Source organism: Larus michahellis, chromosome 5, assembly GCF_964199755.1.
Source record: "Larus michahellis chromosome 5, bLarMic1.1, whole genome shotgun sequence".
In the NCBI taxonomy this organism is placed as follows: Eukaryota; Metazoa; Chordata; class Aves; order Charadriiformes; family Laridae; genus Larus; species Larus michahellis.
The window spans coordinates 1,410,019-1,425,121 of record NC_133900.1 but is presented as its reverse complement, the minus strand read 5'-3'; the positions used below and the strand labels follow the sequence as shown (position 1 = coordinate 1,425,121).

At 45.0% G+C, this 15,103-nt stretch overlaps 1 protein-coding gene across 11 annotated transcripts in view; it reads right to left on the bottom strand.

Moving 5' to 3' along the window:
* The window catches only part of LOC141743532 (epigen), a 67,133-nt gene that overhangs the window by 12,013 nt on the left and 40,017 nt on the right, over positions 1-15,103 (bottom strand). For 2 of the 11 annotated variants that reach the window (XM_074587943.1, XM_074587944.1), the window contains 3 exons: positions 10,337-10,454; positions 9,408-9,560; positions 7,469-9,100 (listed from right to left, as the gene is read on the bottom strand). In XM_074587943.1, coding sequence (XP_074444044.1) covers positions 9,046-9,100; positions 9,408-9,560; positions 10,337-10,454 — 326 coding nt within the window. In that variant the 3' untranslated portion in view covers positions 7,469-9,045. Of the gene's footprint in view, positions 1-7,468; positions 9,101-9,407; positions 9,561-10,336; positions 10,458-14,717; positions 14,948-15,103 lie in introns of those variants that run through there. The other 9 variants (XR_012587096.1, XR_012587097.1, XR_012587094.1 and 6 more) reach the window with 8 other exon arrangements.

Below are 15,103 nucleotides of genomic sequence, written 5' to 3'. Positions count from 1 at the left end.
GGAGATGCCTGAGGGAGAAGAACTTTCAAACGTATTTGCACATGAGAAGCCGTGAACATGCCATCCAAAAAGTCAAGAGAAGTATTAACAAGGCAAGGGGAAAGGGCAAGAGAATTTCCTGTCTTTCAGCAACTAGGGAATCCTGCCTGCATCTCAGTGTGCCGGTTCACTCCGGTAAACCCGGACACCTGAAAGGGCACTGCTTCAAGAGCAGCAGCAGACACCACAGAACTCATCCATGGGCAGTTAAGAGCTACAAAATCACCTATAGCTGGAAAATGAGAAGACATCGTGCTTTAACATCTAGCTGCTGGATACATATGGGAGCTCATGCAAGTGATTCCCAATTATGAGAGCCACGGGCACTGCTGTAAGAGGGCTAACTTTCGGCCTGCTTGGTGACCAGAGCAAAATCAGATGTGCCTTTGCTCTATCACATCTTTTGCACCACCAGCCCATGAACTACTGAAAAGGGGTTTGCAACACAGCCACCAAAGCCAGCTCTACTGCTGGGACCTGCGTTCACTTAACCGGGGTTCGCACATCCAGTAGGGAACGTTGAGAGCTGTTCGTTTAGGCTACGTAAGCCGAGCTGCACATGCTCACGCAGGGGCTACAAGATGTTCAGCTGTAAAAGCATAAGCAGGAGACCAGAACACAGCTGAACCAGGGGCTGCTGCTGTGAGATAAGCATCTCCCGTGACATTCCACAGATCTTACTCTGCCATTACTGGAACTACTCAGCTGTCCCCAAATGTAGTTCTGGATCTTGAACTTTGTTTTGCTTTGAAATACTCAGTTTCTTTTGACTTGTTTGACAGGATGAGGTTGGAAGTGACTGATTTTACAGGTTCATTAAGCACAGCGCCTTCCGCCAGGCTCAACTTGCCTTCGTCTTCTTGTTCACGCTTATCTTGAAATTTATGGTTCTGCAATTCACCATCCCCCTGAGAATAAGGCATCGAGAGAAATTAGCGCTAACTCCTGCTTGAAGGTTTTCACAGCCACCACTCTGTTACAGCCACCAGGTATCAAAGCATTTGATCCTCTGTGCGGACCCTGGTCTGATCTCAAGTCAAACAGAAAGACGAGGCCCCATAGCCTAATCAAATGGAAACAGTGCATTCAATTAAGATAAAATAAGAGTATAAAGACAGGCCGGCTAGACCCGCATTATCCATTGTAAGGGAAATCCTCAGCACTCACAGATCAACACCAACACCGCCAGCATCAGTAAGGCTGCATTCACTGAAAGCAGCCAAGATCGGGACCGACACATACCTATGTCCTGTTCATCTGGACAGGACAGGCACAACGTTCCCGTTCAGAAGTCCAGCTGCAGCATCTTCCACCCTTGCCAGCAGCTCCTCTCCCTCCCCTGCCTACATCTACAACGATGATAAATCCCAGCTTGTCAAGCTTCAGTGCTTGCACTGCTAGAGACAGAAGGCAGATTAAGCTGCTAAAGTCTACAAAGTGTTGTGGCAGAGCTTCAAAGACTTGTACCCAACAAACCAACACTTTAGATGCTAAGAGTTTCCAAAAATCACAAACGCAGATAAGGCCACTTGGGGGCCTCCTTGTGTTTCTCTTCCTGAACAGCATCCCTCCAATAAACACACATCAATGAGTGATGCTGTAGCCTTGAAAAAAGGAAAAAAAAGGCACAAATCTATTAGCTAAACACTGCATGTTACTGCATAATGGCATGGCCTGTAACTCAAGGTCCCCCCTTGCTGTCCCTGCCTGCCACTGACTCATCTCAGCCTGCTTCACCCACCCCATGGGTGGCTGCCGGGCTGCCCAGCTTGCAAAGCAGGGATGCACCCAAGTGTCCAGGTCCTCCCTGTTACGTAAAGCTGTCACAGCTACCTGCGAGGCCGATCTGTTGCCCCGCAACCTTTACATTCTGAATTAGTATCTATTAAGACAGCTTCCTGCAACAGTGCTCATATTCAAATCTGCTGCTGGGCTCTGTCATATGGCCAGAAGTAGTCAATAAAATGCAGTTCATCATGGGATTTGCCATAACAATGGGACACAAACAGACTTAGTCTTACGTACAGAAATGATGTCAAACAAATTAGCTTTGCCCGGGTTAGTCAGACGCTCTTGCAAAGCACGGCCCTGTCCTCTCATGTCTCAGCCCTGGCTGTGCTGCTTGTCAGACGGAGCTACGGAGAGGCATTTTTGCACACCAGTCTGGCACATGGAAGACAGAGGAAGGGTTCTTGCATTCCTCCCCAGTAAAAAGACCCCAAACAGCAATGCCAAAAAAATCAAAGAACATAACGTATTTCACAGAGTGACAGTGACAAAGCTCTAACACTCCTGTCCCTGGATCACAACGTGGCTCCTTGCCTTGGGAAGCTGACGGGGATGGCAGATCAATTTGCAAACAGCAATGGCTACTCCAAAGACTGGGCTTTCAGGAGCAATGTAGGTCGGAGGAGCAGGTACCGGCACTCAGCTCCAGGCTCACAGACGGACCCTGCCGAGGAAGTCCTCCCGCGCTGCGTCCCCATCAGCCTGTCTCTAATCAGTCAACGGCAATGCCGCCATGCTGCACTTTGGTCAGTCATGACCAGGAACCACAGCTTGACATCTGAATATTCAAAATACAGCAAACAGTATTTTTGCTTATTAGAGGACATAAGACCGTTAAAAAGAAATGTCACTAGGAAATCTTTACATGGAAACTTGTTCACTGACATTCACCAGATAAATTCAACCTGAAGTTTTCATTAAAAATTAGTGTATAAGTGACTCAACGTTAGACATGGAATCAAAACCTCTCATTTGAGTACCTCTGACCTTTTGATGAGTTGGAAAACTGAGTCCAGAGCTACATTTTGACTTCCTTTTCTATACGAACATTTATCAATTTGAAGGCCCAGCAAGATGGACAAAAATTAAATTTAGACTTTGGTGCTAACAACTCCTATCCTTCCACTAACAAGATGTCCACCAAGCCTAGCAAACAACACCTTGGCTCTCTTTCCAGGCCTTAGGCGTCAGGCCTCTGCTGTTTCCCTTAAATATAAAGGCAAAATGTTGGTCTGCAAACAGGAGAAAGCTCGCCTAGATCCTGGATGGGTAGGCCAAAGGCCCAGGGTCTATGCCAACTTAGATAAAGCAACTCGCCCTTTTCTGTGCTCCTATTTCCTCCCGTATGATTTCATCCGGCCTCCTAGAAGACAGGCATTCACCTCATCTCCCTGCAGTTATCTAACCTCTCATTTAGGGATCTGCTGGCCCACAGAGGCAATGGGCTCACAGACGGAGTCAAACTCTGCTCTCAACCAAAACCACTCTGTGCCCCAGCAGCCCCGGGAGAGCCTGCTCTTCCCATCTGCGCAGTAACAAGCAAAAGGGACCTGGCACTAACAGTGCTCTCAGCAACAGTACAATAAACGTTTTCCTCCTCTGCACAAAGCAATGGTGTGGGCTGTGCTGTCACGCCTCCTTCAGCTTGCTAAGGGCTGCTTCTTACAGAGCCTGCTCTTGCTCCCATTCGATTCAGCGAGAGTAGGAGCAGCCCAAGGTCTAGTCATAGTACAAGATTTTATTGCTGTCGTGATAATTAATGACTACTTACACTGAGATTTTAATGAATACCTGCACTTCTTTTTGTTTGTTTGTTAACTGGTTGTAAAGAAGGAGTCCCAAATGATTTCCTGGATTTATAGTACAACAGGGACCTCTAGAGGTGTTTCCCTCTTCGGAGCAAGGCTAACGACAGGACTTGTACGAGCAGCCACGCATCACTGCAGACGCCACCACAGCTCTGCAACGTAGAGAGACCACAGAGCCCTGAGCTGCGCAGACAGCACTTTCAGTCTCTCAGGCAGCAGGTCAAGTTGCTCACTGGTACCTTCGGGCCACCAAAGTGACACCTTGAAATACAAGCAATAACCAGTACATTTTTCCCAACTCCTCGTTTTTCATGCTTTTGTTCTAGAGGCTGGATTCGGCTACCCCACTGCCAGGAAGCTGTTCGGTTCCACGCCAGGAGGTACTGAAACGAGCAGGGCTATTGAAGACCCTACCTATGATGGTCTGGAGTTGACTGAATACAGTCTTCAGATTATTTATCTGCATCATGCAAATTGTCTTATTTCAAGCATTTCTATTTTGTCACGATACTTTTCTGAATAGCTCCAAAAGTTAAAATACAGAAAACCTGCATTCCTGTCATACAAGATAGAGAGCTGAAATGAATATTCAAAAAGAAACTCTCGCTGTTTGTCATCAAACTTTCATTTTACCAAGACCGATCACTTTTTCCCAACTCGCTCAAAACTGCTAATGTATTACTGATCTACTACAGAACCATTTCTTAAAAGAACTCAAAGGAGCAGAAGAATCACCTGTTCCCTACAGCACTACCAGCAGATTTGGAAAGTTTGATGCCTCTCCTTCATGTGACTTTTATCCCTCCCTGTCTTAGTTCTGCACAGCACATCCTCCCCAAAGCACTGTCTTGCTTCATAGGGATGCTCTAAAGGCAAACCCATTAAGGACTGCAAGCTTCAGGGGTCATGGGAGCTATCCTGAACTTAATTATTAAATCCATTACTTTGCCACATTAGCCTTCCCTCTGTGGGATGCTTTTCCAACTACAGTGTATTTCATGGACCAGAAATTACATAAAACATATAATGGGTGTAAAGAATGACCAAGCTATAAAATTTTGCTGAGAGCCATATGATTTTTTTGGGGTTGGATTTTTTTGTTTGGGGTTTTTTTTTTTTGCATAAAATCCAGTCACTAGCAAGTAACTAGTTTCACAACTAGTTCTTAAAACACATCCCAGCACTTACACTCAGACCACATGCTAGTTAGCCTTGTGCTAGCCACATGAGCACAAATAGTTTTTTTACTTTTAATACACAGTAGAAGAAGCTAGGCTGCCATAGTAAGTGGGAAGAGCCACAAACCCTGCTGTGTCATTATGCAAAACATACTCTTGGTTACTGAGAATAAGAGAAAGCCTCCTCTGATGGCAAACTGCCTCCTACCTACCTGCCTGCCACCAGATCTCTAAGACCTTCTCCAGAAGCCTCTGGCACTGTCTGCAGTCGCTGGCTGGCTATCGGAATAGATGGGCCAGTGGCTTGGCTGCTCCTGTGCCCTTGTAGCTCAGATTGCTGAATCAGCTGTGTGCCATCCAGGGCACTGCTGTTCATCACCAGTACACCCCGATCAGGCTGGCAGGCAGGCAGGACAGGGACGCTGTGTACTCCGAACATCAGCCATCGATACACTTCCTTACACTTCCTTCCAAGATTAAAAGTAGTATTTTGAAAGGACAGTCATCTTTTCCACAGGTTTGCATCTCGCCATTTTAAACAGACCTTGCTGGGATCAGGTAAACTGCAGGCCACCCACGCACTTCAATCGAAAATGGGTGTCAAAGGACACCTGCATGGTGACTGCAGATGCCAGGGAAGCGGGTAGAGGGCTGGGTGGCTTAAGGGCAACTAGGCTTGAGAGATGTGCTGCAGGAAAAGCCAGTGTGGTTCCACCATCCGGGATCACACACAGGGCAAGTGCTCTGTCCTTTGCAAAGGCAGGTCCCAGACTTTAACGTCTCTCCCCTGGCCATGCTGAGCTTGTGCCCCAACAAAGCTGATGCAGGACTGCCTAAAAGCTGCACAAGCACAGGATCTCCTCTGGAAATGACAGTTTTTGGCACGTGCAGCTAATAGGAAGCAGAAGCTTACGACTCTTAATTATGCCATTACAGAAGGAGTCTGAGCCTGATAAATGAGCCAGGAAAGATGATCCTGATCCTCTGACAAGCCAGTTCTGCAGGAAATTCAGCACTGTAAGCAGCAACATACCATACTAGCCCAGTAGCATCTGCCACTTATCAAGGCAGGGCTCAGCACGGCTGACTCCACGAAGCAATCTGAGGCAACGCAGACTTCCTCAGCCGGGTCACTGCATCAAACAGCAGAGTGATTCATTCATGCAGTGATGCCTCAAACACAGCTGGGGCCTGATGAAATCCCTTAAAACTGCAATGACAACACTCTTCTCCCACACGGGCTACAGCCTGTAAACACTGAGACTGACAGAGAAAGCTGTCATCTGTGTTGATGCCACCAGCCTTGGACGTCTAAGAAGCTGGTAGCCTGCTCCGAGGTTGTACCTCAGCACCCAGGTGGCAAGTAACCCATTTCTGGAAGCCTCAATACCACTTGGAAAAAAAAAACTAAAATAAAGCAAAGCCCTCCTTTGCCTTCCCTCTTCCCATCTTTGTCTTCCATTTTATTCTCACTCTGCCCCTACAAAGTCTCATTTTGCATGGCACAGATTCTGCTGGTGTTTCGGTCTTGAGCTTTTCTCTCACCAGGAGAAAAATCTCAGCAAACTTTGACTGGCGGCCCTCTCAAAGCTGCCTTGGACCACACAGCAAACTAGACAAAAATATTTTTGCTATTTAGTCTTCTGTAAAATTGTGGTTTTGAAATAAACCTTCCTTTCAAGTTATGGTTAACCAAACATTAAGAAAAGAGGAAGTCACTGTCTGTTTCTATAGGTACAGATGTCTCACTGCAAAGAGTAATATTTTTGAAGCAGCACTTGCATATCCTGCAAGCCAGGCCACTGGTACGTAAAGGGTACCAAAAAGGCTAGTAAAAGGAGATGCAAATGGTTAAAACCAAACAAAATCCATCTCTCCCCGACAGCTATCTTTGGACAAGTGAAAGTCCAGTTGTTTAAACTCCTGCCCTTAGAACCCCTTCAACAACTGCACGTATAGCCTGAGCAAATTAGGTTACTGTGCGTGTCTGCTCGAAGGTGCAGCCTCCACAAGACAGAAGGGTTGGTCCTCTACAAGTGAATGCAGCGCTCGCAATGCGCATGCAGGAAGAGTCAACTCACTGCGGAGAAAGAAATTCACTCACATGACAAAAGCTTTGAAGCTTTTCATCCTTTGGCCTACGTAGCTCTAAAGTTTTCTTCAAGATCGAGGAGAAAGATCTCTCACCCTTGTTTTCCTGATGACATGCATGTTTCTAATAGGTATTTCCATTCAGTCTGTCCAGCGTGTGCGAGGGGTGTTTTTTATATGTCTGTGTGTGGGTGCGCAGACTGTAATTAACATCTAACTGCACTCTCACTACATACGTGGGACACAGAAAACATTAGGGCAACTACCGAAAGCTAACTTGGAAATTGTGAAGAGCAGCAGTTGTCTCTCAGTGGGTACTACGGAAAGGTCAGAAGAATGGAAAGGAGCTAAAAATACAGAGCTCTGAAGATTTAACTTGAAATGAAGAAAACAAAAAGGCCGAGAGTTGGAAAATCAGCTCGGTGCCTCTTACAAAACGCTCATGTCAATGCATAGAGGAAAGGACTGGTTTCTGTCTCCGTCCAGCTCCTCACCAACAATCCTTTCTCGGTGTATGCATGTGTCGCTTGCTCCAGTGTGCTCCATGGGGACTCCAACCAAACAGCATGTGACGTTTTATTTATTGGTATCAAATGGAGAGCCAAGATGACTCAGCTACTGACCAGCATGCCCCTGTGCCAGAAGCCCACTGAACTTCAGACCACTCGAGTCCCAAATGTACATTTACCTTTTCAAAACCCACTCTTTCATATACATTTCAGTATTATTATTGTAGTCTCACAAATACACAGGATTTTTTCAACAAATGACATGTATTCTGTTGTGAAAACTGATTCACATAAAGAAACTGAGCTTTCCACCAGGGCACCTAAATTTAGGAGCCTATATCACCCCATCAAGTACCTAACTGCCTGTTTCTCGTAGATGACTGTGCATAGCAGATGCATCTACGACGTGCAACAGCATGAAATGAAAATCTCTTAGAGCCATCTCCAGTCTCATCAGCACTGGCAAACGCTCCAACTGTCAGTGAGAAGTCACAGTTAGTGCCACCGTCTTCAGAACCATTTTTCTTCCCTTTTCCTTGAACAAAAATCTTTTTACCTTTATGATTCTTCATAGACAAGATGAAGAAAAACAAGCATCTTATATGTAATGTGTTTGTCCAGGGTGCAACAAAATCCCTATGGTCATTTCTTTCTTATTTGAGTGGTCGCATCACGCACATAATGTGAGAACAGAATAAAGACAGTCCCGTTTCCTGGGCAAAGCTATACTGAAGTTTCATAACAATTCCAGCTTCGGTAGCAACTGAAGTCTTGTGCTGAAATCACAGCGCAGCAAGGTAACGTTCTGCCTGAAGTTCCGTCAATCTCATGAGCCGTTACCCGATGTCAGGGAAGAGTAGAGTTCTTTGTCATGAGCCCACTCAATAATCCATTTTGAGAAAGATGTCCGATTCCTTTGCTTATGGAAATAGTAAGAACTTGCCACGCCCAGAGGTGTCATGGTCTAATTTTCCAGGAATTGCTTACTCTCTATTCCTAAGTTTAAGTAAGCTTTTGAGAGCCATCCATTTTCCTCAGTCCAAAGCATTTTATGATTTTGTCCTTTATTGCAACAGAAGCCTATGCTTTGCTTAGCACACTGAAGATAACTGCTGTGTTGGAAGAGGGCTGTTTATCCACACACATAGGCAGCAGACACTGAAATTAGAACCCAAATGGTTTCTTGTCAGCACGTGATGTTCAGAATAAAACCGCATTGTGAGATAGGTTGTGCTTTTCCTCCAGAGGAGAAAAAAGAAAAAAAAAAAAAAGACAGAAAAGACCAGAGCAGAACACTGTATTAGGGCTTGAAATGACTGAAAACAGCTAAAACCAACCAGTCCTCCCCTCCGCAAATACCAACCACAGGAGAGCATTGAGAGGGCTGCAAGTATCCTTAGCTGTTTGGACCTGCTCATCTAGCAACCTTTACTAAAAAGAGGAAGTCTTTCTTCAAAAGTGAATGGAGCCCGTCAGTCCTGCAGGAGTTCCTTTCATGTACTCGCTCTGTCATTCCCTTTATTTCACCTCATCAGCGAGGCTGGGGTACCTGCCAGATGTAGCGGGGTGGCCTTCCCAGCAGAACTTCCTCTCATTTACAGGCGAACTGGTAAGTGTCCCAATGCCACATCTTCACAACGCCGTCTCGCCCATGCAGATTTTGTAGGGTGATTTCCATTTCCTGCATCTAAAATGGACAACAAGTCATTTTAATCAGACAAATCTAAAACCACAGCAGTCTCAAGAGAACCTAAATCTCATCGCCTAACTGCTTTAGGCAGCTCCAATGAAACCCTTGTTCCAGACAATCGCACTGTTTCACGTGACTGGCAGATCACAAAGCAGAGCTATAGAGCGTCAGCTCCTTTAAGATCACACCGCAGATCAGTACGAAGCAAGAGCAACGCTCCCGGTACCCTCACAACTCTGCATAATTTCTTCCTGCCTGCTTTAATTCAGACGAATGTAATCAGAAGGTTACGTATCTCCCATACCTCTTTCTTACGTAGCAGTAGATGATAGCAAGTATCCCACTTGTCAGTATTCCCACACCAATTCCCACAGCAATGTAGCGTTCATAAGAATTATGTGCATATGAATTTAGGGTTAAATGTTCACACCTCTCTCCATTGTAACCTGCAAGGCACCTACAAAATAAATATACACCGTGCAAAAATTATTCACAGCTTCTTACGCTTTGTATTTCAGTTTCAGAAACACATCAGTTTTCATCATTTTTAACCAATTTAAAACAAACCTAAATGAGGATGGACTGAATCCAGTGTTAGGTCAGTACCTCTTCGCTCCACCAAGACTACCAGTTGCCCCAGTTCATCTCGTTTAAAGCTAGCTCAAGTACTGCAGCCACAGCGGCAAATGCAGCCTAAACATACCCTCATCGCGGAGGGTGTGGATGAAGAGCACTGTGCTCTGCTGATCCTTAGCTGCTATAATGCCTCCAAAGGCCAAAGCTGCCCAACATGAACCCTAAAAAATTTTAAGGGCACCATAGTCCCAATTGGTGTGTAAGTAGTTGTGGAATAAAGGAGCTGCAGCTGACATCTTGGAAGATCCTTCCCCCTTCATTGTGCCCAGAGTGAAAATTCACTTATTCCTCTACTACTCACTCTAGCAGCAGTTGTGATTTGATATGCCATCATGGCAGTGACCTACCAAGCTGTGAATTTTCCCTCTCCCCTCCTTAGTATAACCCTAGCACAGCACTACTGCCTCATTAACAGTCCTGAGCCGCCACAGCACTCAAGCCTGTGCCAAACTCTCAGCCTGCAAATACCTGACCGTCACTGGAAAGCTGTGCTCCGCTGCAAATTACCCACACTACAGTAACAACATGTAGCAGACAAAGAAACAATGCTACTGTTGTTATTTTCTAACAAGGATACTTATGAGCAGTATTCTTTACTTGCATATGGGTTTCCTCAGTTCGCTGTGGAAAGCACAGAGCCCGTTGATACAATAGCTGTGGTGTTCTTCAAGGCAGGTCTGCATGAGCTTCAAGAGCTTTGGCTGCTCTGTGTAGTCTACTGAGAAAGGGGAAAAAGTCACGTTACATTTAGGAAACAAACATAATTTGAGTATATTTTCACAACTCAAGTTGAACAGATATTGCCTGCAGAAGACACTTAATAAACAGATTTACTGTGATATGTCTCATGAGCAGATTCAAACACTGCTAAGCAGAGCAAGCTTCTAAGATGTTCCAGCATAGCTTTAGAGAAAGCACAAACTGTAAATAAATTACTCGCTCTTGAGAAGCGTGTATGAAAGTGAGTATGGGAGATTCATCCAGGGTAACATCAGCACTATCCAACCTGCAATCCAATCAGATAAACCATCCCAGAAATATCACGAGTTTAAGACACAATGAGAGCACTGAATTATTCTCAGGATGCTTCCCATTACGAATTAAAATAAGAAGCTAATTTCTTTTTTCTTTTCCCCATCACAAGACAAACTACTGCATTTCTAACACTCCTGCCTGCCAGCTCTGCAGCTACAAGTGACACAGGAATGGCGGGATTGCTCCCTCCATCCATTCTCCATGGTCTAATGTTCGCAGAGTGCCCGATTACGCTTGTAAGCACCCAAGACTGCCTGGATGTCTTCCTGCGCAAAAGGATGGTCCACGACTACTAAGTTTCTGAATTTGCACAAAATTATATGCATCCAGGCCAGTAAGCATGCTTCTGCTTTGAAAGCACATAAAATTACTACCTTATTCCCAACCATGGCAGGTCAAACGGGAACAAAGACGATGACAAAACTGTCCTTGGGGATTCTTATATCAATGCTACATACCGATAGAAGAGCGACTGATCCCAGGAGCAAGGCACCCTGCTGAGTAGAAGGAGTGCAGAGGCCGGCATGCATCTGTAACGCGGGAGCAGGGGTGCGGCAAGTGAAGAGAAAGCTCAAAAGCTTCACCATCAAAGCAAGTATCTGTTTGAACTGGTCTCTTTACTCAGTTACAGGAATCGCTGATGGGGTGGGGTGTCCAAGCAATGTCACACTATCTCAGGGACTGTTTTAGTGATGGCTGAAGGTGATTTCCTAATCGAGCACATGTCAACACCAGCTTTCAGTTATGACCACAAGAAAAATAAGACCATGCAGGAAGGTGACAACGTCTGCTCAGAGTGACTAAACAATGGTACAGCAAGCAGAAACCTTCCTTTCTGACTAAGTGCTGAATCGCGGTCTGGAGATATGACACTGATGGAACCCTTGTCATAAGCCTCCAGCTGTCCTGTGAGCAACTCGAGATCCCACGACGCATTTTACAGGAGTAACACCACCAACCCCCTAAACTCCCGATCAAATTCCAGTTTGAGCCATTTAACAGCAAGAAACCCCCCCTATGCACTCAACTAAGTGATTTTTTTCTTTGTCCTTTATGCAGCTTCATCACAAAGATGACAAGCGGTGGTAAAAAGCTGTTCTACTCTACGCCTGCATGTTAGAGCAATTCACAACTTCAGTTTTGAATCATGTGGTTTGGACACCTAAGAGGCATGATGCTATCACTGTTACTCAGATCAAACAACACTACTTTGAAAATAGTGCTCTCTAAAACCTGACAGAGTAATCAGACTTCCAGCTTATCAAAAGATTAAGATAGAACAAGTAACAATTCAAGTCTGCTTGAAAAAGAACATGTTTTATTACACTTTCTCAGGAAAAGGTTCAGAGGTGGACAAACCGTGTCTTGCTTTAAAATTAACTTCTTTGGGCTGTAGAGACTAAAACCAAATCTACCCATAGCCCTGAACCACACACTCTGCAAGGGAAGAAGCTGGTGCTGGTTACAAGCAAGCTCTAGTATCAAGCTCTGGCTCTTTTCTGGATGGCTCCAAGAATTCTGCCAACAAGCTCCGGGGACAGGCTTGTTGGCTGAGAACACGATCAGCACAGGACCAGACCTTGGAGCAACAGATCTAAGGAAGAGAATAACAACTTAATAAAGGACAGATTTCAGGAAGAAAAGACAGGTTTTATGACAAGGGATAGATGGTGCTATTTTCCGTACAGGAGGACTGTATGATGCTCACTGCTGGGGAAAGCGCAACAGAAAACAAAGCACATGGTAAACATGGCTGCAGGGCTCAGTGCGCCAAGGAGAGCCAGGATGCAGGAGACCTGCAAAAGCCCATTTTCACTTAGGCCACAGCTCTGTGGGAAAAAGTTTCAGAAAACAGGCAACGGCACAGTCATTTTCCCCCCTACCTCTCCTCAAACACTTAGGCACCAACTGTGTGTTGAAATGGGGATTCAAAAAAGGGGGCTGAACAGCGCACTATGAAACCGCTAAACAACCACTCAACAGGACCCTTTAATGTGTGTTTCCTGTGGCCCAAAGTCCTACTCTTCTTCCAGGCCCTGAGAAGACGTCTGCTGCACAGGTTTAATATTTCACTTGCATCTCAGCTATACAGGATTAAAAAACAAAACCAAACCAAACCAAACAAAAAACGAGGAAGGTACAAATCTACATGCCAGAGGCACAAAATCCCCAGCCACCTCCGCTCGAACTTCCACCAGATGGATTCAGGCAGCCAGAACATCCCTCCTCCTTTACCCCACCGCTGCCGAGAGGTGGCAGCCTCCCATCTACCACCGTCCGGAAGAAACCTCCCTTGGCGCAGGTACGAGAAACCTCTTCCCCCGACTGCCTGCAAGTTAGTACTGTCATTAGAAGCAAAGGTCAGCCTAGAGCAGAAGCCTGCCTAGAAAGCGCTCCAAATATCTCGCTGCGCAGGCGACAAATGAACAATACATTCCTCCCTCGGTGTCAGGAGCAAGAGCTTTGTCCGTTTTGAGCTGCAAGATCAGATCTTAAATGTAGACACAAAAATTCTAAGCGCTAATTATTTCGACACTGCGAAAGTACAAATTATCTCTGAAAGAATGATGAGTCTTGAAAACAAAAAGAATGATTTTCTAACCCATCCCAGAGCATTATGCTAATTCATATCATATTATCCACCTAGATACTAAATAAGCTGTTGAATAAACACATCCATGTGCCCTTTCATGTCACGTGAGGAAAGAAAAGTATGCTGTGTAAGCACTTGACAGTTGCCTACAACTGAGTCACTCAAACAGATACACTTGGCAAGATCTGACATGAAATCAAAACTACAGGTACTTGGAAGCCTGGGCATGCCAAAACCGACAGACAGGCAACAAAAAGAGTCAGCCACTGAGACCACGACAGCTCAGCCTTCAAGTATGGTGCGTCGGGGAGGAACGGGGAAGTCAGAAAGGGGAGGCAGGGAGGGAGGGAAGGGGTCAGCCCCAGGTTCAGGGCCTCCCTTACAGGCTGCACGGAAGCAGCAGCTCATGGCAATGAAAGGATCTCATTTTTTCCCCAGTAAAACCAAGCCCTTCCCTGCTCCAACCTGCCCATTTTGCTACCAAGGCTCCCCTTTAGCCCAAACGGGGTCAGAATGCCCAGTCCTCTCCATTACCTTTTCCCTCTCGGCTGACCACCAAGCCTAACTCAATCTTACTTCTGGAAATGCTGTTTTCTAAGTTTTCAGTGGCTTCATAAAAGGTCCATTACTTTTAATTACCCATATAATTTGTGTTTGTATGTTTGTGAATTTGCTTCTATCTTTGAGGGGAAACACACTCTGAACTAAAAGCGCTGGTATCTAGTTGACGTGCAGAGCCACAGCTAGCGTAAAGGTACATGGGACAACTACAAGCATGGCTGTGTCCCTGTAAATAAGCCTCTTATTTGTTAAAACATGACCCATAACTCCTGCTTTCTATCAATAATGCAAACAGGGTACTCATCAAGTCACTACATATTTCTACCTCATCATACTCCTGTTTTCTGTATAGAACTCTGGAAGAATCGTGTCACAGACAAATCCACTACATCAGACCACAGTGCTGCACTGATAAATCAGACTAATACAGTCCAAAAATCAACATTTTCTTGACTTCACGTACATATGTGTGTGTGCATATATATATGTATTTTACATATATATGTATGAAACCCACATATATAGTATATGTATGTATGAATGTGTGTGTGTGTATATACATACATATATATATATATATATATATATATAAAAACAACTCTGTACCACAATGAGAAGTTCGGTCAAAAAAAAGAGTTTGACTTGTTATGAGAGAAATAAAAAGCTTGTAAGACACCCTGTGATGACTTAAAATTAAGAGAAGATGATTTGTATGCATGTTTATGTTCTTTTTAAAGTACAAAGACATTAATAAGTATCACAGTTAAAATCCTTTCCTCCTTTACTGACCTGCCAAAACCTCAGAGTTCCAGATCGCACAGTTCTCCAAAAGTAATGACATCATTAGCACCTGAAGTAACATCAAGAATGCAGCTTGCAGGATAAACACAGCGTTCTGGCCTCAGATGTTGGCAGGTAAATAGCTTGAGTTCACATTTCAGTCAGAAAAGAAAAAGAAAGAAAAGAGAGCGCTAGCACTCTGAAGAGGGCTGTGGAAGCTGCGATAGCCGAAAGCAAAACTGCAACAAAGAAAGAAACTACTGAGTTAACAGTAATGAGAGGCATCACTTGAAGTTACGCTTGCCGCGTTCTCACTTGTGTGCATAAAGATTCACACTGAAGACTGCTAGAAACCAAGCACCAGTTAAAAGTAACAGAAATGGCCATCAGAAATG